This window comes from Podarcis muralis, chromosome 2 (assembly GCF_964188315.1).
Source record: "Podarcis muralis chromosome 2, rPodMur119.hap1.1, whole genome shotgun sequence".
In the NCBI taxonomy this organism is placed as follows: domain Eukaryota; kingdom Metazoa; phylum Chordata; class Lepidosauria; order Squamata; family Lacertidae; genus Podarcis; species Podarcis muralis.
The window spans coordinates 97022294-97049048 of NC_135656.1; the positions used below are offsets into that span (position 1 = coordinate 97022294).

Sequence of the window (26755 nt, forward strand, 5' to 3'; positions counted from 1 at the left end):
TAGCTTGCTGAAAAGATTCAGGAAATTGCTCAATATTTCACTTTTCCTTCCCGTTCCCTCCAGCAACTACACAGTAGCATATTTCCCTTTTTACGGGATAGCTTTATGTTAAGAAATGGCACCTATAAGTCTTAATTAGGGTTTCTGTCAGCACCAGTGGAAAGAATCTTAAGATGTAAAATGTGGTGAGATTTACATTTAAGGAAAGGAGTTCAATGTTTTAATAGCTTGCCGCTAATTAATATTGACATAGAAATCATATTTGTTAATCCACATGGAAGAGACTTATCTTCAGTTTTCATTGCTTTCCACACAAAACCATGACCTTTAAAAGTGAAATAACAAAGAGCCCCGGGTTTTTCCTAACTTCCCCTGACGTTTTAATTCTGTGAATTAACCCATAAATAAATGGAAACTCACAACAAACACCCCACGCCCCAAACACTGTAATAGCACCATCATCACCACCACCAATCTGTACATACATAAAATCCATGTATGAATTGTATTACTGCACAGATTAATTCGGAAGAGAAACCAAATGTGCCTTGAAGCCAATATAGATGAGCAGATGCCTCACTGCACTAAATAGGTGGGGCAAGATTATTGGCAAGTGGATTTTGAGGGAGGGGAATAAATTTGTCAGCACTGGGGCCCAGGAGAAGCCAGCAGGACAAGACCACAGGGAAGGAGCAGATGAAAGGAGGTGTAGTAGAGGGATGAAACGTCTGCTAGAAGGGCTTAGGATGAGCGGAGTCATAGAATCATAGAATTGCAGAGTTGGAAGGGACTCTGAGGATGATCTAATCCATGGGTAGGCAAACTAAGGCCCGGGGGCCGGATCCTGCCCAATTGCCTTCTAAATCCGGCCTGAATCAGCGTGTTTTTACATGAGTAGAATGTGTCCTTTTATTTAAAATGCATCTCTGGGTTATTTGTGGGGCATAGGAATTCATTCACCCCCCCAAATATAGTCCAGCCCCCCACAAAGTCTGAAAAAGTTTGCTGACCCCTGATCTAATCCAACCACCTGCAATGCAGGAATATGCAGCTGCCTCATACGGGGATCAAACCTGCAACCTTGGTGTTATCAGCACCGCACTCTAACCAACTGAGCTATCCGGTCCCCTCTACTTCTGAGTGTACTGGATGCCTTTTCCTCTCTACCTTGGTCCTCAACAGCTAAGGCATTTTTGTTGAACACAGCCAATTTTCTTCATTGAATTTATGCTGCTCTGTTCCATTTCAGAACTGTTTTACATGATTTAAAACCGGGCTAATTTTCTATCTGTTTAATAGTTGTATATTCTGTTTGTTATATCTCACCCTGGGACCTCACGGTGAGGGACAGGTAAATAAACAGTAAAGGAGAAGGGGTGATTTGTGCCTTATGCCTGCTGGATCAGATGAAAGGCCCAGCTAGTCCATCATTCTGTTCTCCCAGCAGCCAACTAGGTGCCTATAGAAAGCCTACAGGCAGGTCATGGACACAGTAGCCCTCTCCTACTCTTGCTCCTCAGCGTCTGGTACTGGAGATAATATAGACATCACAACAAATCTAGCTTTTGTTAAGGAAAAAATCAGGGGTGAGAGATTACTCAACAGCCCAGCTCGTTGGGGTGCAAGTCCCCCGTGGGTCCATGTGGTCAGTGAAAGAAGGAAGCTCCAGCCAAGTAATTTGGAGCAAAACTGTGGTCAGTAGACCATAATATTTATTGTTGCGCAACAGGTCCCCACAGGAGTAAGAACCCCAAGCATGGGGTGACATCCTCTTTTAAAACTTCCCTCTTTCCCCCAGAATACACTTTGAGCAGCTAAGTTTGTTATTGGTATGAGCTTTCGTGTGTATGCACACTTCTTCAGGTACATCAGAAGTGTTCATGCACACGAAAGCTCATACCAATAACAAACTTAGTTGGTCTCTAAGGTGCTACTGGAAGGATTTTTTTTATTTTGTTTCGACTACGGCAGACCAACACAGCTACCTACCTGTAACTAGAACTTTGAGCAGCATAATTGATACATCACCACTACATCACTAGCATGTCACAAATGGGGAGGGGTATACAATGATTGGGACGCGGGTGGCGCTGTGGGTTAAACCACAGAGCCTAGGACTTGCCGATCAGAAGGTCGGCGGTTCAAATCCCCGTGACGGGGTGAGCTCCCGTTGCTCAGTCCCTGCTCCTGCCAACCTAGTAGTTCGAAAGCACGTCATGTGCAAGTAGATAAATAGGGACCACTCTGGCGGGAAGGTAAACGGCATTTCCGTGTGCTGCTCTGGTTCGCCAGAAGCGGCTTAGTCATGCTGGCCACATGACCCGGAAGCTGTCTGCGGACAAACGCCGGCTCCCTTGGCCTATAGAGCGAGATGAGCGCGCAACCCCAGAGTCGGTCACGACTGGACCTAATGGTCAGGGTTCCCTTTACCTTTATACAATGGTTACACAAGCTCAACATTAGGCCACTTTATCAGACACCTTTTCCAACACCTCTTATGTACCCATCACTGAAAGAACAATAAAACTCTTTACACATCCTTGCCCTCAAGACTTGTCTGAAGATGGGCTTTCAGAACATCTGACTTGCTAAACTGCTTCTGCCAATGTCTGTTGTTGCCCCCCCCCTGTTCACTCCCCAGGTGGGGTGCCGTGTATGTGCTCTCACGCTTGGGGAATTATGGCAGGATGCCCTGTTCCTGCTTCCTACGTGACTTCCTGAACACTTTTAAGCAGTCCAAATTGGTAGCCGTCACACCACCTTGCAGTAGTCAGTTCCATATTTTACATGAATAAGTACCTCCTCTTGCTTGCCCTGTATGTTCTTTGGAAAGCTGTTTGTCCCAGCCTTTTGCAATAAATCCCCAGCTGTGTTTGGGGCGTGTCTTTTTGTCTCCTGCCATTGCTTTCACCCTTCAACCTTGGAAGTTGCGCTAGTTGGATATAATCGCACAATAGATGGGCTTCTTGAAGGGGAGGGACAGGGAAAAGGTTGACGTGTGTAAGTAGAAGTCTTATATTTATCTGATGATCTAACCCAGCCTCTTGTGGGGAAACCTCTTGTGGAGAAACCCCTGTAGCCATGAGAACAGAGGTAAAATTATAGAGTTATTAGGGGGCAGGTGGAGAGTTTCTGCACCTGATAGACCCACCTGGGTCCTCTACCATGTACTCCCATGTGACCTCACTGTATTATGTTGTGCTATCCAGTGCCAAAGGCTTCTCCAGCCTTTTGCCAATGCTCATTGCTGTCAACGTTTCCCTTTTTTAAAGGGAAATTCCCTTATTCCGAATAGGATTCCTCACAAGAAAAGGGAAAAGTTGACAACTATGCTAATGATTCTCCTACAATATGGAATATGGTGATGTCGCAGTGCATAAGGCTGGATACCAATAAATGGTGGAGACCTTCTTTAACATGTCCACTGTTCACTATGGCATCAAACCATAATGGATGGCGTCTCTGAGCACTGTGGATGTGGCTGTACCCAAGGTAGTATGGTGCCACCTTGGCAGTCTAGATCTCCTCCCTGCACCTACAAAAAATTGCAACTCAGGAGTTGGGTGGGAGAAATGTTTTTCATGAGCTGCCCAAGCATTTGCTGTTTGAAGACTTTCTTCAGATATTTACATATTCTCTATGCCACATAGCCTCTTCTTTTATTTAGAGATTAGATTTGCCTTGATGCTTACATTTTTCATACCGTATTATGTGTGCATGCAACTCAGATTTAATTACTCAATATACATTATATATATATGTGTGTGTGTGCGCGCGCGCACTGAATGCTAGGCAATGCCTGCACATTTTATGCTATGTTCCCTGCAACACTAAAGCAGGACTTTATGGTGGACAGTAAATAGATGTTTACTAAAATATGCATCAGCGTAGGAAAGGTAGAGCTCTTGGCGTTTGTGACGATATCCTAATTGCAGGGGTAAACTGGACATTACATCTATTTTGTCAAAACAAATCCTTGCTGAAACAGTTTGGTGCCTGTACTTTAGATTTTAATAAGGAAAGCATTATGGATGCAAGAACCAGAGGTATAAAAGCAGACACCCCTGTATTTCCCCCTGTAGTGTGATGGCTTAGCATACTTTATTTATACTGTAAGCACTAAGGTAATTTATTCAGGTACTTTAGGGCAGAAACCCATGCATGTCCATTTACAGTTTGCAATTTTTTATTTTTTATTTTTTGTGTGATCTAACCCAACCCTGTGGAGGCTTCCATGCTGCAGAAGCCTGAAGGAGGTTTTTAATTAAGCTTGTCTCCGCCTGGCCCCACTTGTGTAACTAATTATTTTCAGTATCATGAAAGACTTTCATTATTCATTTCCCTTTCAAAGAGCTTATCCCACCCCCGATTTGCACTGTGTAACTTGAACCTATTTTGTAAATGATTTTTTTAAAAAGAAAAACATAGCTGTTTGGCTTCTTTGGAATGATTTCATTTTACTCTCTCTCTCTCTCTATCAATAAATGTAGGCTATAGTCATGCTTTTTCATATATGGCAGTGGAAATACCTGGAATGCCCCCAATATGCAGGGTTCACAGGCTTTGGATGGAGAAGTCATCTTAGAAACTATGATAGCTGGTGGTAATGGGTGCTCCAAAGCCACTGAGGTTACCTGGGCGTCTAGCGACATGGCTCTAGAACAGCGGTCCCCAGATGTTGTTGGACTACAACTCCCATCATCCCTGAGCTCTGGCCTTGCTAGCTAGGGATGATGGGAGTTGTAGTCCAACAACATCTGGGAACCCACAGGTTGAGAACCGCTTCTCTAGAAGCACACCTGAGTGATACACCTGGTCCTTCAGAGAGAGTCCAACACTATTCAGGGCAGATGAACAATGCAATTCATAGACCTGGGAACCAACCATCCATAGGGTCTCTGACTTGTCAGGTTTCACCCTGATCTAACCCATAGCTACAGTTAAAAAGGTAAAGGACCCCTGACAGTTAAGTCCAGTCGCGAATGACTCTGGGGTTGCGGCGCTCATCTTGCTTTACTGGCCGAGGGAGCTGGCGTTTGTTCGCAGACAGTTTTTACGCGTCATGTGGCCAGCATGACTAAGCCGCTTCTGGTGAAACAAGAGCAGCGTATGGAAATGCCGTTTATCTTCCCCCCGGAGTGTTACCTATTCATCTACTTGCACTTTGATGTGCTTTTGAACTGCTAGGCACCAGATTAGGATATGCATAGTGTCTCCTGATTCAGATGTTACAGATAAATAGAGCTGGGTGTCATCAGGATACTGGTGAAACTATGCTCCTAATCTCCTAATGACTGCCTTTGCGGGCTTTGTTAACTAGCATTGGGGACAAAATCATGCCCTGTGGCAGGGGCGGACTTTGGTCATCTTTTCTAGTATGCCATCCTGTGCAAGGGCAAAATTTGGCATCACCAAATGGATTTTCTCAATTATGGATCTTCTCAACTTTGCGCCCACTCGGCTCAGAGCCCTGTGCAGCAGAACTGGCTGCACTGCCCTAAATCCAGCACCCTGCCAGGGTGCAGAGGCACAAGCACCCAATGCTCATATAAATAAGAGTGAGCACCTTAAAAAAGTGTCCCCAACTTGCAGAGATGGACCAGGAAGGTCCTGTGGTTAAATGTCTCCATCGTTGTTGAGAGATCAAGGGCAGTGAGCAGTATCACACTCGTCCTGTTCCTCTCCCTTCCCCAAACTGAGCCTGAATCCAGATTGAAATGAAGTTTCATCTGAAGGTGTCTATGGCTGAACTACCTGCAGGATTGGCAAGGGTTCAAAATCCAGTTTGTAAGCTCTCAAGGAATTCATGGATTCAAACAGGCCATAAATGCCTAAGCTGGACAAACTTTGGTTACAACCAAAGAGATTTGCACTGTTTTGATTTAAATAGGATAGGAAACTTTGTTTAAGTAGATTGTCAGGCACTAATAGCACTCACCAGGAACAAACACAAACAGTAATTAAAATTTGAAATCCATCCGGCCCAAAGCCTTGCGTGCCGTAAATAAGTGAAACGCCAGCCTTATCCATCGAGTCTTTCCTTAAGAACTATCTCATTTGTGAAATGGGTCTAATAATAGTCATCATGTTGCAAGGCTTAATTGACGTTGGTGCAGCACTTTGCCGTTCCCCAGTTCAGCTACGAAATGTAGATAGTGATGGAAGTAAAAGCAGCTCATTAAAAGAAAAAGGATAGCAAGGAACAAAGAGAACAGATGAAAAATTGGGGGTAGTTTGAAACTGCTGGCAGGCCCTATTGATCTGCTTCTCGGAAGGAATTCTTCACCCCCTCTAAAGATGCTGGGGTCTACGGCATCTCTTTCCCATTACAGGTCTCAGTCTACTCTCTGGCCACGCTCTCCTGTGGATTGAAAACAGGCCAGAATCTTGCAAGCTACAAAATATGGGAAAGAAGGGCAGGCGAAAGCATTGTCCGAGCAGTGGAACAGGACACGCCACTGTCTCCGAGCTCCTTACAGGTGGACCTACCCCTTTCCGCTTCCTAGGGGCTCCTTGAGTCTCCAGAAATGGGCCTGACTCATGCTTCTCCTCCCCACCGGCTGACCCACAGATGTATCGATCTGCTGAGCTCTGGAAGCAGCGTTGCAAATGAAAAGGGAGAATAAAACATGTAACAGAAAGGGAAGGGATCGCAGCAGCTTTTAACTGCCTTTGCGCTGCAGTTGCAGGAGTCCAACAGAGCCACACACTATTGTGTTTCATTAAAGGTCAACCTCTTCTGTGTTACTTAAACAAGCGGCAAACACTTGACTTTAAAGCGATCATCAAGGGATTTGGCTTTATTCCCCCCCCCCTCTCTTTTGTGGGAATAAACACTCTCGGGTTAGTACCTGGAACTTGGCTGGCAGCCGCTAAGAGAAGATAAAGCATTAATAAGCCTTGTGTAACTGCCTTCTCCCAGTGTGTAAAATGGGGCTGTGAGTAAATCTTCCCAAGCCGAAGTATTCCGTGTGCCAAAGGACTTTGAAGGGTGGTACACTCTGCACTAACAATAGTTGCTTTTAAAGAAAACTTCTGTTTCATCTAGGGAACTAGAGAAACCCAGAGGATTTAATCCCAGAATACTGGTAAATCTTCGCCTTCAAGATGTAGTCTTTTGTCAAAACGAAAGCAGCCTTCTGATATCTTCATTCCTTAGAAAACCGTAATTAGGAGAGCTTCTCTGAACACTGCTAGCGAGACAAGAGTAGTTCTAAACCCCATCGGGATTCCCTGACAAAAAAAAGTGACAACAGATGTTATCCTTAGTGTGTTTCTAGCTGTGAAAGAAAAAACACACACACAATTTAGCCTGCAGTCCTATAGCTAGGAATATGCTATGCTGATCTCAAGAGGACTTACTTCTTGATTGATTGATTGATTGATTGATTGATACATAAAAAGGAAAACACAAATACAAAATTACACACAAGAATAACAATAAACACAAAATTTTCTTAACAAACAATAAAACATAAATTGGTCTTAGCACTATAGACCCGACCTCCTGTCTAGTCCTTATTTCAATTTTATATTACTTATTGCCAATATGCACTTTCATCATAATTTAAGTTTTTCTTAATATATATCTTAACTCTCATGTCTAACTTGCAACTATTACTGAAATTCCTCAAATGCTGCGAGTGGCTGCCACATCTGTCACCCCATTGATCGCCAGGGTTGATTCGGCTGATCTGGCTGGCTAGGCGGGTGTTCCCTTCCTCACTGCTCCATGTGTGTCCCTCCCGAAGCTGCGTGCTTGGTGGAAGAGGATGACCACCACAGATAGAAGGAGTGTACCGTTGAGAGCCAGTGTGGTATAGTGGCTAAGAGTGGTACACTCGTAATCTGGTGAACCGGGTTCGCGCCTCCGCTCTTCCACATGCAGCTGCTGGGTGACCTTGGGCTAGTCACACTTCTCTGAAGTCTCTCAGCCTCACTCACCTCACAGAGTGTTTGTTGTGGGGGGAGGAAGGGAAAGGAGAATGTTAGCTGCTTTGAGACTCCTTTGGGTAGTGATAAAGCGGGATATCAAATCCAAACTCCTCCTCCTCCTCCTCCTCCTCCTCTTCTTCTTCTTCTTCAGTCAAGGGTATGCGATAGCTGTGCTCCCCAGCTAGAACCTCCGAACAGGACTTACTTCTGAGTAGGCATTGTTTAGGACTGCACTGCTAAACCAGTAGCTGTTTGCATAAGCCATGGTACCTAGGATGAGAGAACCTGCTCCTGGAAAATTAGATGTTTGTGGCATCTGGGAGATCAGCAAAAGAAGTCATTCAAGAGAAATTGTTTATTTATTGTTTATTTAAAACAGAGTGGATACCCTCACAAGGTATGTTCCAGATTTAGATTCCCAGTTTTGTAGCAAGCCCTAACAAAGGAGCTTGCAATAACTTCTCAGACACAAATATCATTCAAAAGGATCGCAACATTTAAACAGTTTCATAAAGGCAACCTAAGCATAAAGCTACAAAAACTAAGTAGCAGCCAACTAAGGAACTGGAATAAATATTTGCTGGTAGCATTATATTATGATCTGGTAGATTGTATGCATATTTTATTAAATGAAACTTCAGGTAACAAAATTACAATACATAATGATAGACTCCCATCCAAAGACACGCCTGTTACCCACATTGAAAATGCATAGCAGAAATGAAATAATTGAATCAGTATCAAAAGCTACTGAATTTACCACTGCCAACCTGCTGTTACATAATTTATAGGGGGGGCACCCTGTGAGATAATAGTTTGTTTTGTCCTTTACATGTAAGAATTGTGGTTTGGTATGCTACTGTAGAGTAAAGAATCTATGTATGTCTACCCAGAAATAAGTCCCACTAAACTCAGTGGGACAGACTTCCAGGTCAGTGGATTTTGGATTGTCACCTTAATCAGCTATACACAGTAAAATCATGTTAGATAACAGAATTAACATTTATTTCCATATTTTAGCTTGAAATTCAATTTAAATTTGTAAAGTAATTTCATATGAATTGATGAATTGCACCCACTGAATCAAATCTAATAAGGGATGTATAAATACGCTTTATGGGGTCTCCCTGCACAGGAAAAAAAATATGAAAATACTAATGATCACATTATGAAAATGAAAGAGAAGACTGATGAAGGGCAACTGTCTTTGCCAGCAATCATGTACAGAGGCTGCTTGAATCTCATTGAAGTTAAATGGGTTTCGGCTGAAGCTCAACACAAGGAAACATACTTGAGTAAAAGTGCACAGGATTGCACTCTTAAGCAGCCTAATATTATGCAGGAATGCATCATGGGCATACAACAGCATTACTTAAAAGAAAGAGACGTATCTTACTAAAATCTCTGTTCAGAATATTTTATTACTTACTTATTTTGTTCTTTATAAAATGTCCAGTGGCCAACAATGGTTCTCATAATAGCTTAGAAATAAAATTAGAGATGTGGTACCATATGAGCAGAATAACCTCCATTGCCAGTCCAGCTGGGTTAGTGCTCCCTGGGCTGGTCGATGGATGCACTGAAACAGCTGCAGCACACCAAAACAGGGAATTTCAGGCTGGTTCTGGTGGCAACGAATACATCTCTCCACCACCACCACCACCTGCAGAGGAAAAGAAATGGAAAGGCTTTGTGTGAGATGGAACACAGACTAACAGGCCTACACACTTTGTCTTGCCATGTCTTATGTTTCTGGCAGGCAAAAGAAACCAACAATGGTGTGCAGTAACAGCAGAAGCATTAGTCTAGCGCAGGGGTCAGCAACCTTTTTCAACCGTGGGCCGGTCCACTGTCCCTCAGACCATGTGGTGGGCCAGACTATATTTTTTTTTGGGGGGGGGGATGAACAAATTCTTTTGCCTCACAAATAACCCAGAGATGCATTTTAAAGAAAAGGACACATTCTACTCATGTAAAAACACGCTGATTCCCGGACTGTCTGTGGGCTGGATTGAGAAGGCGATTGGGCTGCATCCAGCCCCCAGGCCTTAGGTTGCCTACCCCTGGTCTAATGGTTCTGGCAATGGAGACAGCCCTCAGGCACCACCATGCAGACCCAGTGATTGGGGAACCTGTGGCCCCTCAGATGTTGCTAAACTGCATCGCCCATAATCCCTGAACATTTGCCACATTGGCGAGGCATGATGGGAGTTGAAGTCCAGCCACACCTGGAGGGCCACAGATTCTCCACCCCAGACGCAAGAATGTGATTAGCACAGCACCAGTGTCACAATCGCAAGGTGATACTTAATTGGCTGAGATAACAGTAGAAGGGGTTCAGACTACCCCTCCCACACACATTAAAATAATGTGCGAGAAGGTCATGGAGCCACATGGGCTAGCCTTCTGCATCGTTCCTGCCACGTTCCCTGTTCGTGAACCCACTAGTCACACATTTGACAAGCACGAGAAGCAATGTACATGAAGAGGCCTCCTCTGCATAAGGAGGGATCCTGATTAGCCCATTCCACTGAGACTCATTGCTAAGAAAGTAAAACCAGGTGCTGAATTTGGGGTTTTACAAGGTGTGGCAGAGCTGGCCTGGTCCTTGGGTTCAGCTGACTCTGTGCTTAGTCAGGTGGTAAGACTAGGATTGCTGTCTGCTATCATTATTATTAATTTCATTTATATAAGACAGCTACATATATAAAAACAGTTAAAGCAATATATGCAATTTTAGTGACCTACAAAAAGTATCCCACATTTCCCACATTTTTGATATACAATCTTAAAACCTTTTAACACCCCCAAAATAGTTGCATCTGTTAAGTCAAGGATTTATATTTCCTGTGGTTTGGGGTAAGATTTGTATTTTATGTTACGTGCAGGTATGACTCCTATTTTCAGAAAAGCCTTTTACTCCTATTTACAAAAGCGATAGATAGTCTGACCTTCAACTGCTTTGTTGGTAAAGGTCCATATATTTCTAGCTTGTTACACCAGGCTTTTGCTTTGAAAACCATTCTTCTGCTTCTGAGTTTTCAGTCCTGGCAAGTATGTTTACGTTGACTTTAGCAAGACTTACTTCTGAGTAAACGTGGTTAAGATCCATCTATGAAACTATTTTTGGAGGAGTGATCCTAGAATGACTTTTGCACGAGGTCTATATACTCAGCTTGAATTAAACATGATGATTGCATTCAGATGCCATGTTCTCAGTCTGCGCAGTTGCTGTATGCTGCCAGCTTTGGAGGATCAGCAACGGCTTGAAGCATCTCTCCTGCCCCTGCCTTCTCCCCTTGATATAATCCTTTCTAGTTTCATCAAACCACAGTTTCCCATGAGAATTGAACTTACTCGGTTGGCATTGCATTTGCTTATAAATCCACGTGATGGCACTTTTTCCATTTTGCTCTTTAACAAGCCATTTCCTTTTTGTCTTCCAGCTGCCATTGTCATCCAGAAGTGGTGGTGTCATATGAACCCTTGCCTGGATGGAGAAGACTGTAAAGTGCTTCCAGATTACTCAGGTTGGTCATGCAGCAGTGGAAACAAAGTCAAAACTACCAAGGCAAGTTCATGTACCCTTTTCATTCCCTATCAGTGAATACTAGGTCATTCGATAACATGGGTAAATCTTACCAGTACAATGCCCCTGGCCAAGGGGAGCAATCTGCTTTTCCCTATAGGAATGAATGGCTTCAAGTACAGGAGTACACTCAGGGACATCTTCCTGCTGAGAATGAAGTTTGGGTTTCCAGCGATGAGCCATCAATATGCTTGAAATACTCTCCTTGCCGCATCTGCTGTAGACAAACCTCTTGTGCCTAATGCAAACTTCTCTGCATAGCATTTTAAATACAATGCAGTCAAACGTAGCATTTTATGCATATTAAAGTTATATCTTTAACAGTGTGGTCATCTTTTGGGTTCTGTTTTGGAGTCATGCTAGAGTAGCCTTCATCAACCTGCTGTTGTTAGCAGAGGCACTTGAATAATGCAGATGGGAGACGAGAGAGAAAAATAAACATTTACCGGACAAAACAGAATATATCTGCTGAGCAGAAAAAAAACCAGAGGGGTTTTGCTTTTCTGACAAGGCTTGTTGAGAGCAGGATTCAATTCAACTAAACTTCCCCAAGAAAACTCCCTCAAAGCTTGGCAGTCTGTCAGAGTACATACTACCTCACCAAAGAAGGAGGAGGAGTTTGGATTTGATATCCCGCTTTATCACTACCCTAAGGAGTCTCAAAGCAGCTAACATTCTCCTTTTCCCTTCCTCCCCCACAACACTCTGTGACGTGAGTGAGGCTAAGAGACTTCAGAGAAGTGTGACTAGCTCAAGGTGCATGTGGAGGAGTGGGGAAGCGAACCCGGTTCACCAGATTACGAGTGTACCGCTCTTAACCACTACACCACACTTGCTCTCACCAAAGACCATGCCACTTTCTCTAGTTGCTTTGCAACACCTTAAATTAACAGAATTAACCCTTAAACCACACACTGAATGATCTCTGCTGTTTCACTTCCAGCACATTGCACCCTCTAGCTGTTTTACACATACAAAAGCCCTGGGAACAACCAACACAGCACAAATGATGATAGAAGCTACAGGAGCACAGAAGCAGCTGTATTCTTGATCATGAGAAACATCCAGCAGTGCACCTGCTCACAGAGAGAAAGGAATAAGGAAGGAACAGGTGACCAGAAACTACTGGAAGTCTATGTAGAGCCATTCCGGGGCAGTTGGGGGGGGTATAGGACTCAGCAGAGCTTAGGTTGACAATGAGCAGGAACTGTTCTTCTTCACATGTGTGGAGTATGGAACACAGACATGGCATAGGGAACTTTCCAGTTCAGATTTAGGCCTCTGCACACATTTGAGATCAACTACTGTGCTGAATTAGCACCCAGGAGTGCCCTAAACTGGCTTTGCCTCATTAAAGTAACAAGCTATTAACTCCCCTCTTCAAAGAAGAGATTCCCCAAGAGTGCAATCCACATCCCATCGAAGTCAGTGGCAACGCTTACTTTGATCTTAATGGGTTAGCATTGCACCCAAAGGTGCTGCAAGCATCTTTAATTTGATAAGAGGCCTTTTCCATTTTCTTGTTATCTTGTGGAGTATACTTTTGTGGAGTGAAAAAGCAAGGGCAAGGGATATCCAGATAAGGCTCAAAAGCCACCTTTTATAGTGTGAACTCATGTATCTAGGGTATAGAGGCTCCAGCTTTGGGGAGGGGGGGAGGAGGGGAAGAGAAATATAAAATTTTGATTTTACTTTTGACTCCCCAAAGTACAGCCACTGTATATGGCACTTCTGTAAGTTAAAGAAGGAAACAATTCCCCAAGTCACCATGAAGCAATATAAGGTCTTTATTATCATCATCATTCTAGATTCATTAAAATGTTGCTGTCAATCCAAGCAAAAATGCCCAGCACTGTATACCATGTTTTAGTTCTGTGTAGGAATAAGATTTCCATAACAGTAAATTCATTTGGGTTATGGGCAGTCATAAATAGTTTCTCTCTCTCTCTAAAAATGATAAAGGACGGTACTGCAGACGCTGACTACTGGTGTCTGGTACATAGCTTAAATATATAATGGTATAAAGTTAGCCAGTTTATTGATACATTTATTACTTCACTAGGCCAGCTGCTGGTTCTAAATGAGCTGTCTGGTTGATCTCAGCCAGAACTTGTCAAAACTGCACTTCCAAAACAAGGTTGCGGCATTGGTAGTAGAGAGACAGCAACCTTCTCCAGGTGTTTCCTGAATGGGTTGAATAAGCATGCAAGGGGAGGCAGCAGGGATGAGTGCTCCCACACAAAGGAGGGTGTCTGAAGTGGAGAGCTGGTCTGTGCTTGTGGAGGCTCCCCATGTTGAGCAAAGTATCAGGAAACTGACCTGGGGTACAGAACAACCAATGGTAGGTTGTAGATAGTGGATAACAACTAGTAGATGAAGACCTGCATGGTGTTTCATATCCCCAAGGAGGACCTTGGGGAGTGTCTGGGGGATCTACAACTGCAATGGGATTAATGTGGCAATGCTCTAGCTGGGATTCAGCAGAAGGTGGAGTTTGAGATGGAGGTCATTCATTGGTGCCTGGGTACAGATCCAACAGTACCAACAGGATAGTGAGTGGTCTCAGGTCACCAGTGGGTTGTTGGGCTCCTCCTCCACAATGTCTTTCCGACCCTTCCTGGGGTTGGAGCCTGGACGTTCTTTCTGTTCCTCCAGAGAAACATTTGTGGTGAATTTCATTTTAAGACTCCAGTGAAGTACGTGATGGCTCTGGTTGGTTTGTGGCATCTGACTGCAAATCACCCCAAATTTTGTGATAATGATTTCAGGACGTTGAATTAATACGAATTAATACGAATTAATATGGCTAACCTGACCCAACACCCTAGCCTGCCTTCCTCACACAAATAAGCCACATCACAATCAACTAAGCACAACCAACCAAGCTTGGGAATCCCTAACCTCGCAATATCGATAAAAATAAATAAATATACAATCATTCTGACACAACCCTCCGACGTTAAGCATAGGCAATAGAACGAAAGAACAATATCCCCATCTCTCTCTCCCCCCCCCTTACCTTTTCCCCAACTGCAACATGTATATGACAAAAATGTCTCTCACCAAACATAAGCAAACTGTGAAAAAGACTATGAACTGAAAGTGGAGGCAATAGGTGTTAGAATTCCTGCTCCATGATTGCAGTCATAGGATTTTTGTCTTTCACATGACGCTGTATGTTTTGACTCCACAAAGTGGGAAGAGACGGAGACAGGATGTTTGTGTTACTGTGTTCCGTGAAGTGGGACTATTGTCCTTTGTTCTTTTTCTCTTTGCTGTCTGTTGCTAGAGAGAGAGGGAGCCATGTTGCAGTGCTCTCTGTGTGTTTATATGTAAATAAAGTAGATTAGCCAAAATGCTGAGTTGCTGAGGTCTGTCACGCAAAGTGCGCAAACTCTGTGGATCTCTAAGTGTGCCGGCGTCGGTCGCTGTGATGTTTGGGCTGAAGAAAGCTTATGAAGCTCCCGGACGATCGACCTGGAGGGAGGGAACGTGCCAGTTGGGCATGTGTCTCTACCAGCATCCTACTCGAGTGTAAGCTGAACTCCTGACAATAGGTGTGCCTTTCCCTGTTTATCTGTTTGCATTGGTACAGACACACACAAAAACCCCTAATAAAAACCAATAAAAAAAGAATTGTTTTATTTGAACAAATATCCGTGCAATTGCTGCAATGCATAGAAAAAACCAATTGTTGCCATCCATCTGTCCTGGGAGACAATGGAAGAGTGTGCCTCCGGGGATGAAGCCAAATCATTGGAGAGTTACAGTGCCTGCTGTGGCTGTAGAGAGACATGTTTTGTTGCAGCTGGGGCAGATGAAGGCATCCAGTTGTGCTGATGTGGGTGTACCATGGTGCTTCTTCTTTCTGTGCTCCTCCCAGCACTCATTTCTCCTGTGGTCACAGCTGTGGATATATGACCTGACTGATTGTCTCCAGGTGCTGTGGTCGTCTGTGGTCATACATAGAAAAAGCTGTCACCAATTGGCTGTTAATACTGACTTGCTTCCCAAAAGCAGCTCCCTCCTTTCTCTATTCCTGTTTCTGTATGCATGTAGAATGCTTACAGTGCTCAGAAATGTGCATAATCTAGCAAGTAGAGGTCAGCAGTTGAAACCCTGAACGTGTGGGAATTTATGAAATCTCTGGAGAATTCATCTCCTCCTGCCAGTATTTGCCACTATCAAACTATTTATACACAATTGTCACTTTCCTCTTTTTCTTTGTTTGCAGGTAACACGGTAGCAAAATGTAAACATGTGCCAAAGTTGGACCGATGTGATTTACAGCTGCGTTGCCCAGAGACGTTCATTTTGTGGGAAAAAAGTATCAAGTCTGGACTGCCAACTTTTCAAAACAGCTGGCACAAACTTGAGCAGTGCTCCTTTTTAACAAGGAGACCACACTTCTCAATCTATGACTTTCTTACAAAGAATGGAATACATTTTAAAGACAGAAACTCCGAGTCTAACCCTTTCATGCTCAAGATGAACATCTGTAACCAGAACTCCTTCCAAAGTGCAACAGAGATCTACAGGACTTTTCTTCATGACTTTGTAAATCCTGAAACCTTGATTCAAATTACTTGGCAGGAATGGTGAGGTTAAAAACCAAGGGTAATTTAGATGAAGGAGCCTCGCCATGAAAATGATAGGGAAGACAATCGAATTGCTCTTAGAACACCCGCATCAATATATTTTTACCTGCGATTTACTAAGTATCAAACAAAGTAGGGAAGTCAGTCATGATGTTTAATAAATAAGTACCCCTTGCCAATCTTCATATTCTGTTATAGTGTGTGCAATTATGTTTTCCCTCCATTTTTTCAGTGTTAAGGACAGTAATGAAAACACTCATTCGAAAAGTAGATAGATTTTAGCACGCCAGAGAATTCTGTCCAGCAGAATAGAAACCGTTGCTGCATTGCTGCCAGAAACTGAAAGAAAATGGAGCCATTAAATTGGTATTTTCACCCAAGTCAATGAACATTTGGGTCACGGCTTCACATTCTCCTACGTACAAATGTGAGCTGCGTCTTAAGCAAGTCTGGTACCATTTTGCTCTAAGACAGCTCCACCAATGGGTGGTAGGGCTAGCTAGCTCACTAGGTCATCTCTGCAGTGAACCCTGTTGGCATTGTGCAGTGGCGCAGGACTGAGGGACGGACGAAGCTCCCTGCCAGCCTGGAGTACAAAGGTCAAAGACACTGGAACTGCACACCCCACAGGCACAATTAGATTCTTTCCCGCATCAAAATGTATAGGGCAAAGGAGAAAATGAAGCACGCTATACTACTGCTGTATGAGTTTCCTTCTAATCTCTTAACTGTCACTTGTCATGTACTTGTATAGATGGCTCTGGAGCATCAGGAAAGTCTTTAGGGTGAGGCCTTAGCATCTTAGGTTCTGTGCTACTCTAGAATACTGTGCATTGGTGCTTTGCTGCATCTAGGTAGGCCGGCTCTTCCTAGTGGCATTGACCTGGCTGCTGCGACATTGTGGTATCTCTGTGCTGGTCCCGAGGGCTAACCGTGTGGCGAGGTCCGAGTCCAGTCCAAGGTCGAGGGTGCGGTATGGAGGCTGTCCATCAAAGCTGAAGCGGGGTCCAAGGCAGGGAGTTGGGTGAGGTCAGGAACTCTGGCAGAAGAGCAGGACAGGGTGCAGGCAGGAACAGGCTACCAACAATGTTGCTCCCGCAACCTGAGACTGGGCTGGCTGGCTTTTATCTGCCCCGAGGCATAGGGCGGTCTCGGTTCACAGTGACTCGCCTCTCCTGGCCTAGAGGCAAGCACTCCTCCTGCGGGAACTTAGTTCCCTCCGCCTTTCTGCCCTGAGCCTCTGCAGCTCAGGAGAGGCTGGAGGGTTACCGGACCCAGAGGCAACCTCCTCTTCCCCTGGCAGGGCTGAGAGTGGAGCACCTGCAGGCAATGGGTCCTCCATCACCTCAGGGGCCAGAGCAGACTCAGTTGGTGCCTGCACCTGAGGATCCAGCACAGGTGAGGACCCTTCAGGCTCAAGCCAAAGCCCCAGCTCAGCTGGTTCTGGAGACGGGGACTCCTGTGCAGGCTGGGATTCCTCAGGTTTAGCCTCCGAATCCAAATCCCAGGCCATCACACCCTCACATCAGCACATGGCACAAGCGCAGTAAAATGGAGAATGCAGGACCAATTGCATAGCACACTAGACTTGGGATCGGATTGTCAAGACTGTACCAAGGAAGATTAGTGGAAGACATCTGGATTTTTGTTGCTCTGACTGCATCCTAATAGGGAGCGTATTAAACGCTCATGAGCAAAGTTCTGGATAGAAAGGGGATCTTCACTTTCAGTTAGCTGCTATTTATAATGATTATAATAATTAAACGTCCAGTTCCTTGACAGACCACATTTTCTAGCTCATACAATTTATGACATGTAATTGTTTCCTATTATTTTAGTTGTATCTCATTCTGGTTTCCATCTCTCTCCTCCCCGCTGCCCCCGCTAAGTGCTACACATTTTTGTTTTGTCATCAGCCTGCATAAGTGGGAATGTAAAAGGAGGTGAATTTATAGCCCGTCTGTTCCTGGTTACATCATTTGACTTTAAGATACGTTGGAATGTATTCAGATGCAGTGATGCACACATATCCCTCTGCAGATGAACTGTCACTGACCCAGCCATTGCTATGCTTTATGTAAATTCCACTGTGTTAACATAAGGCCGATTTTTAGAGATCCAGAAATGCCAAAAAAATGGAGATGGTGTTGCACTAATTTATTTAATTGTGCACAGGATGTCTTCGCTACAATGTGAAGTTGTCTAGAATAATAGTCATTGTTGACTCTTATTCCGTAAGGAACATCTTGAAATATTCATACAATGTTCATTCGGTCAAAGATATTTGTAGATCTTTTTTCTCTCTCTCTCCTTTCAAACCAGAATAAAGTCCTGCTTTTTTTTGTTTCACATCCTTAGTTGGGGTTACTGGTGATTATTGCATTTGTTTATTAAATACTTTCTCTCCACCACCACCCTCCCCGAGTCAAATGCCTTGGAAGATCATTCCAACCTGGAGCCAAAGTTTTCTGGAGACAAAGATGGCCTTTGGGGAATGGCTGTAGCTCAGTGCTGTTGCCCAGGCATCAGCAAGGTCCCAGTCCAATCGTCATATTCTGGAAGAGACCTCTGCATGAAACCCTGGATAGCTGCTGCCAGCCAGTGTAGGCAATACAGTGATACCTCTGGTTAAGAACTTAATTTGTTCCGGAGGTCCGTTCTTAACCTTAAACTGTTCTTAACCTGAAGCACCACTTTAGCTAATGGGGCCTCCCGCTGCCGCCGTGCCGCAGCTGCGTGATTTCTGTTCTTATCCTAAAGCAAAGTTCTTAACCTGAGGTACTATTTCTGGGTTAGTGGAGTCTGTAACCTGAAGCGACTGTAACCTGAAGTGTCTGTAACCTGAGGTACCACTGTACTGAACTAGATGGTCCAACAGTCTGACTCATATATATAAGGCAGCATCTTGTGCTCCTCTGCTTCCCAGCATGCATCACCTTGTTAGACTGTTTGGAGCATTCTTTTACTTTCAACCGGCTCTAATTGTCGAAGCAAATGACCACTGAGAAAACAATATATACAAAACTGTATGCTAAAAGATTTGTGTATACCATTTTGCATCACACGTGACCCCCAAAACAGTTTCCATGCAACAAGTAAATCAATAATAATAATAATAATAATAATAATAATAATAATAATAATAATACACTTTATAAGTTAAGGGCATAAAAAGAGCATGCTGGATCAGGCCAATGGCCCATCTAGTCCAGCATCCTGTTCTCACAGTGGCCAACCAGATACCTGTGGGAAACCAGCAAGTAGAATTCAAGCACAAGAGTACATTTTGCTTCTGTGGTTTCTAGCATCTGGTATTCAGGAGTATTTCTGCCTCGGCAACAGGAGGCAGAGCACAGCCATCATGGCTAGTAGCCATTGCTAGTCCTCTGTTCCTTGAATGTGTCTAATGGGTTGCCATGCGTCCGGATTTCCCAAGACATATGTGGAATACTGAAGTTGGCAGCAGTGTCCGGGCAGAAATCAGGAAAATGGAAAAATACAGATGTATGGCAGCCCATGTCGGCAATGCCGTTTTTGCTGTTTTCCCATAAAAAAGCATTTTTTTTGTGATTTTCCCCAAGAAGCTCAACAACTTTGGGCTGGGCAAAACTACAAAAACTTCGGCCAAAAAAAGCTCAACAACTTCTCTGTCCAGATTTTCACTGTTTGAAATATGGCAACCCTAGTAATCTTCTTTTAAAGCTATCCAAGTTACAATTAAAATGTTAGTATCAACAATGAAAGCAAACAATGGAAATATAGACGAGTAGCTAACTGAACTGAACTTCCAAAAGCACGAGAAAACAAAAATGTAGTCACCATGTGACAGGATCCCATAAATATTGTCACCATCTTAGAAGGCGGAGCTCCAAAGCTACAGAGAAGGCCCTTTTCCACGTCCTCATAAGATGAGCTACACTCATCGATGGGACTCCAAGCAGCCCCCTGCCAGCTGGTATAAGTGGAATGGCTTTTTCAAATATCAAAGTTCCAAGTCATCCAGGGTTTGGGAATAAGTCCCACTGAAAACAGTGGGATTTACTTCTGAGTAGTCATGTATAGGTTTGCATTATACAAAATGTATCTCTCATGCTGAATTCCATATAGGTTTCATTCTCTTGGATCACAGAGGATAGGATTTAAATGTGTGTGCAATTAAATATTTCGGCTCGTATCCAACGTAACTTTTGCACAGAGTAAACCCACTGAAAGTCATGGACTTGAATTAGTAGTGGTTCATTCATTTCAATGGGCAGAACTGATATTGGCTCAAACCCCTCATCCCATAATATTCTGTTTGAAGAAACACAATAAGCCTTAGAGGTTCTGCAAAGTGGCTACAATTGGCCGTGTCATTTCAGTTGATTCTCAAAGAAAGAACATCGCGTCCCACAAGACTAGTAAGTTTCCACATAAGGAACGGCTCTGTTAATGTTCTTTAAATGGCTGACTTCTGCTAAGTCATATGATCCTGCTAAACTTTGGACAGAATTTCACATTAGATAATAGTTTAAAATAACAGCCTGAACCAACCTTCAGAGACCTTTCTGTTTTATGCACCATTATATAGTTTTATTATAGGCATGAGGGAAAACCTTCCCAACAGAAAGAATTAATATTACAGTTCAAACACTTAAGGGGCTAATCTAGCCTTGATATGTGCACTTTTAACTCTCCATAATACTAACAGCAATTACGTGCCGGTTTTACAAAAGGAAGGAAAGGAAAAAGCTGTCGGATAAAACAGTGTTTGTGTCAGGAAGCTATACCCGAATAATATGAAATAAAACTGCCAGATTCTAGATGGACCTGGAGATTTCTAGTGCTTGGATATGGCGGTATATTTTCCACAAGGAAGGCAGATTAATGCAATTAATTCTTCTTTATATTCCTGGGTAGGTTAGCAGAGCCACCAGAAGTGCAAGCCCATGAACTATGCTCCACGCCATGTAACCTCATATGGATCAATAACTGGTTATTAAAACAGAGAGCAGAGTGTAGGAATAAATGGATAGTTTTCACACTGGAAGTAAGTAAGCAGGAATCCTTCTCAAGGATTTGTACTGGGACTGGTGCTAGGTTTTTCAAAAATGGCATGGAGTTCGCCAGGTTTGTGGCGAGCAGCAAATTATTCATAATGTCTGGAATGACATCTCCAAACTAGGTGGAAAGGAAAGAAAATGGGAAATGAAATTCTATGTAATTGCTGTATAATAAATTAAAAAAACCATATTGTTAGGTGTGAACTGGCAAGGATCGTCCAGGGAAAGGATCTTGGGCTCATGGCGAGAAGGTCACTGAAAATTCACTGCGTCGTCCTATAAATGTCTAATTAGCAACATGAATGGTATGGAGATAAGTAGATCTCATAATACTCAAACGACAGCCTTCCAGTTAAATAGGTTTTCAGGAGTTTCCGAAAGGACAAAAGGAAAGAGTATTTCACAAAACACACAGTTAACTCTCATAACTGTCATCCTGTGGCGGTAATTCACCATCCAAGGATGTGAAAATGACCACTGACTTAGATTGCTTTTAAGAAGAGGTTAGACAAATTCATAGAGGGCAGATCTGTCAACAGCTAATGGCCATGATAGCAAAGTGGAACTTAGGGGGTGGAAAGTAGGTTTTCTTTATAGCTTACCGGAGATCTCTGACCTGTCGTGGTGAAAACTTGATGCTGGATTAGATGGGCTGATAGAACAGGGTTCTTTTTATGCTCTTGCAAGGACTGCTGCTGCAAGCAACTTCTCAGTCTAGAACTGTCCAGTCCCGTGAGTGCTGAAGACTCAGACAGTGACAAGTCAGGTCTAAGCAGAAGGCAGATTAAAAACAAGACCTCGGACAGCTCCAAAGCGGCCTTACTGGCAAACTGGAACCTTATGCAGCTGATAAGACCTGGAGTATGCTAAACCCTGGGACGCGGGTGGTTCTGTGGGTTAAACCACAGAGCCTAGGACTTGCCAATCAGAAGGTCGGCGGTTCGAATCCCCGTGACGGGGTGAGCTCCTGTTGCTTGGTCCCTGCTCCTGCCAACCTAGCAGTTCGAAAGCACCTCAAAGTGCAAGTAGATCAATAGGTACCGCTCCGGCAGGAAGGTAAATGGCGTTTCTGTGCGCTGCTCTGGTTTGCCAGAAGCGGCTTAGTCATGCTGGCCACATGACCCGGAAGCTGTACGCTGGCTCCCTTGGCAAATAAAGCGAGATGAGCGCCACAACCCCAGAGTCGGTCATGACTGGACCTAATGGTCAGGGGTCCCTTTATCTTTACCTTTATGCTAAACCCTGCTTCCTTTGAATGGATCGTTAAGGGCCACAATTTCAGTCTCTGACTCCTGCAAAGCTGGAGAGATAAGAGGACGAGTCCTCTGCAGTATTTTTTAACCATGGGATGGTAGCAGGGCTGTGGCCCTTGGCCAGGAGGGCCCTGAATAAAGTACCAGTGGCTCCCCACCACAGGAAGCAGCCTAAACACCATTAGAGTCCCCTGCCGTACGCTGCCTGGTACTTGAGTCATAGGTTATGGGTCATCTGTTGTGCTGGTGCATTGGCACAAATCCTTTGTTTGGCACAGTCATAAGCTGAGTGAAGGTTTAGGAATCAAGGGGCTAAGAGGAATGCTTAAAATGACAGCAAGGCTGAGTTCCTCAGAAGGAGAAGTGGACAAACTATGGGTTTCAAAGAGATGAGAGGGATTCCAGGGTGGCTGAAGAAGGATGGCATGCCAGGAAGTCATCTCAAGTCTGAAAGGGGGACTGTTCCCTTAGGAGTTGTGTATCACAGAGTGGCATATCAGACACAGCATGCAACCACATCACTGTGGATGAAAGGGGCTAGTTCTGTCGGGAATTAGCAACCACAACACTGTGGAGAGCCAGTGTGGTGTAGTGGTTAAGAGCGGTAGTCACGTAATCTGGGTAACCGGGTTCGCGTCTCCGCTCCTCCACATGCAGCTGCTGGGTGACCTTGGGCCAGTCACACTTCTCTGAAGTCTCTCTGCCTCACTCACCTCGCAGAGTGTTTGTTGTGGGGGAGGAAGGGAAAGGAGAATGTTAGCCGCTTTGAGATCCTTCGGGTAGTGATAAAGCGGGATATCAAATCCAAACTCTTCTTCTTCTCTTCTGTGGGGTGAAGGTGCTTTTTCTAGCTAGGCACAAAGCAGCCACCTCACAGGTCTGAACTGCTGTGAAACGAAGCAAAGTGCCATACAGAACGCTGGCACTATAAAATAAACAGATATATAACCATCAAACCACCTATCTGCACACAGAGGAACCTGTTTTGCCAGATTAGAAAAGTATTCCTCTTGCTTTTATTTAGTGAGTTTTAACACCAGATTTTTATTCTTATTTTTTTTTTTTACTCCTCATGGTACGTGCCGGGAGAACAGCCGATTTATAAGCAAACAAGCCTGTTGTTTGCTTACCCTTTAAATTAAGCAACCCTCAAAGTAATCTACTGTAGTGGCAAAATCAATGTAAAATACATTAATCTAAGTCCCAGTGTAGTAAAAGTAGAGCTCTTTGAAACAACACTTGCATTCCAGATGACGACATTCTGCTTCCAGACTTCTGCAAGGCACTGAGTTGACTAGGATTTACTCCCAGGTAAGTGTGCCTAGGGTTATTAGGGAAAAGGTTGGGAATTTATACTGTCAGTATCATAATGCAAGTTACAGGTGCATAGCCATGTTGGTCTGCCGTAGTCAAAACAAAATAAAAAAGTTCCTTACAGTAGCACCTTAGAGACCAACTAAGTTTGTTATTGGTATGAGCTTTTGTGTGCATGCACACTTCTTCAGATACCTTAAGATATCATAATGCAGTTGTAGAAAAGGATGGTTCAGTAGCATTTGAAATAGCGCATAGTTTTGGCCACTCCATCCGCCAGAAAAGGATATCATACAAGGAGAAAAGGCAGAGTGGAGAGAGCTGTAACCAATGCTGTGCAAATGGAGTTCTGGTAACACAATGGGAATTCTCCTTCCACTCCCAAAAGCTGCTCCAGAGGGTCCCCCAGGCCTGTGGAACAGATTTCAGGGATGCACAGGAGGAAGGAGAAGACCTGTAACTGTTGTGTGAGTGAAGCACTCGATAAAACCCACGTTAACTAAGTTTACCAGGATGTTTGAGCATCCTCCATGATGAAAGGCTGGAGGATAGTTCTCATTCTTTGAAAACAGTCCGTCGATGAGTGCTTTTTTCCTTAGAAAAAAGGTGCTGGTGCTCACCACGATCCTTTTCCCTCCCTTTTCTTTCTCTCACGCACACTCTCTCCCGTCTCCTTTCAATTATTTTTTTTTTTTAAAAATCTCTTTTATTTGATTTTACAGATTTATAACAAAACCAAATACATATCCATAGAGAGAGATTTCTCTGAATCTCGAGACGTCCCCTCATCCCCTCCATGGGTCCTACTGCCAACGTTTTCAACTGCATATTATTTCATAACCTATATTTTATATCTATCCATATTGTCCATAGTTATTTGTTAAATCAAATCCTGCTAATTAAAATCCTGCTAATGTTTTCATCTACTTACAGTGGTCTCCATTCTTTCTTGAAGTTATTATCTTCTTGGTCCCTGAGCTTTCTGGTCAGTTTTGCCATTCCAGCATAGTCTAACACAGGCTTCCTCAACCTCGGCCCTCCATATGTTTTTGGCCTACAACTCCCATGATCCCTAGCTAGCAGGACCAGTGGTCAGGGATGGTGGGAATTGCAGTCCCAAAACATCTGGAGGGCCGAGGTTGAGGAAGCCTGGTCTAACAGCTTGGTTAGACCCTTTCAATTAATTAAAGTCCCACTATGTGTGCCTCCCTTTGTCAGCCTCCTCCCCCCACCTTGCCCTGTCTGTTTTTCGCGACCAGCCAGCATCCTGACAAACCCCTCCTCCTTCTCCTCCACTCGTGGTGCAGTGAGTCAGTGGCATAGCAGTACGTCCGGGGGGAGAGCGACGCATTGAGGGGCAGCCGAGGGGGGAAGGGTGCAACCTGTTGACTGAGAGCGGCAGCTACAGCCTCTCATTTTCCTCACCGCCAACGCCTCAGTCTCCTGTCTTTTGCAACTCCCCTTTTAGCCAAGGTTGCTTGCTTGCCCACTCTCCATTTCTCATATCACAAGATTTGAAGGGGGGAGGTGCCAGTATGGTGTACCATCACCTTTGACTGGACTTAACCATCCAGGGGTCCTTACCATTGAGTAGGACCAGGAAAAAAGCACTGCCCCCAGTGATCAAAAAGCATTAGCAAACCCATTTAGAACATCTGCGCCAATGTAAAGGTTTCAAAGGGACGCGGGTGGCACTGTGGGTTAAACCGCAGAGCCTAGGACTTGCCGATCAGAAGGTCGGCAGTTCGAATCCCTGTGATGGGGTGAGCTCCCGTTGCTCGGTCCCTGCTCCTGCCAACCTAGCAGTTAGAAAGCACATCAAAGTGCAAGTAGATCAATAGGTACCGCTCCGGCGGGAAGGTAAACGGCGTTTCCGTGTGTTGCTCTGGTTCGTCAGAAGCAGCTTAGTCATGCTGGCCACATGACCCGGAAGCTGTACACCAGCTCCCTCGGCCAGTAAAGCGAGATGAGCGCCGCATCCCCAGAGTCGGTCACAACTGGACCTAATGGTCAGGGGTCCCTTTACCCTTTACCTTTAAAGGTTTCAAAAGGATATTTTAAATAGATCACTTGTTCCCATAAGCATTTTTTGATTCCTTAAAGCCTCTAGGTTGTAATAAGCCTCTAAGGTAAAGGTAAAGGTACCCCTGCCCGTACGGGCCAGTCTTGCCAGACTCTAGGGTTGTGCGCTCATCTCACTCTATAGGCCGGGAGCCAGCGCTGTCCGTAGACACTTCCGGGTCACGTGGCCAGTGTGACAAGCTGCATCTGGTGAGCCAGCGCAGCACACGGAAAGCCGTTTACCTTCCCGCTGGTAAGCGGTCCCTATTTATCTACTTGCACCCGAGGGTGCTTTCGAACTGCTAGGTTGGCAGGCGCTGGGACCAAACGATGGGAGCGCACCCCGCCGCGGGGATTCGAACCGCCGACCATGCGATCGGCAAGTCCTAGGCGCTGAGGTTTTACCCACAGCGCCACCCGCGTCCCTAATAAGCCTCTAGGATTTTTAAATTAAAAAAAATACAAGATCTTTTTTATTATTATTATTTAAAAATCCTAGAGGCTTTTTAAAATAAGCCTCTAGGATTTTTAAATAAAAAAAATAGATCTTGTATTTTTGAGGAGTGATTAAGGTGAACCGTGTCCTGCTAAACAGACAGGTCTGTGCAAACAACTGCTGTTGGATGAGCTGCTAATCCTGCTCTCTGTGTTTAAAAGGCTGCTTTTAAAAAATCTGATCATTCAGAAATAAAATAGTCCCCTCCCCACCTCTGGACTGCAGCTCTTCCGTGTCCCATTCCTAGACATCATGTTTGCCTTAATTCTGTATCCTTTAGTTCCTAGCTTTGTAGCTGGTTATTTCCATTGCGTCTTTACGAGTCAACAAAGGAAGGGTTGGGTTTACTATTGACAGACTCTCCAGTAAGGAATGAGCTGGTGTTTTTTAAGCTCTCTAGAAAGCCTCGCCCAGCATGCAGTTGTCAGCACAACTGTTTGCTTCAAAGCAATGCTGCTGCTGCTGCT

At 44.3% G+C, this 26755-nt stretch overlaps 1 protein-coding gene across 1 annotated transcript in view; it reads left to right on the forward strand.

The window, feature by feature from the left end:
- The window catches only part of LOC114591851 (uncharacterized), a 141645-nt gene extending 123166 nt beyond the window's left edge, over nucleotides 1-18479 (forward strand). Inside the window, exons 5-6 of the mRNA XM_077925055.1 lie at nucleotides 11382-11465; nucleotides 15759-18479. Coding sequence (XP_077781181.1) covers nucleotides 11382-11465; nucleotides 15759-16126 — 452 coding nt within the window. The 3' untranslated portion in view covers nucleotides 16127-18479. The remainder of the gene's footprint in view (nucleotides 1-11381; nucleotides 11466-15758) is intronic.
- The last annotated feature ends 8276 nt before the right edge of the window (nucleotides 18480-26755 follow it).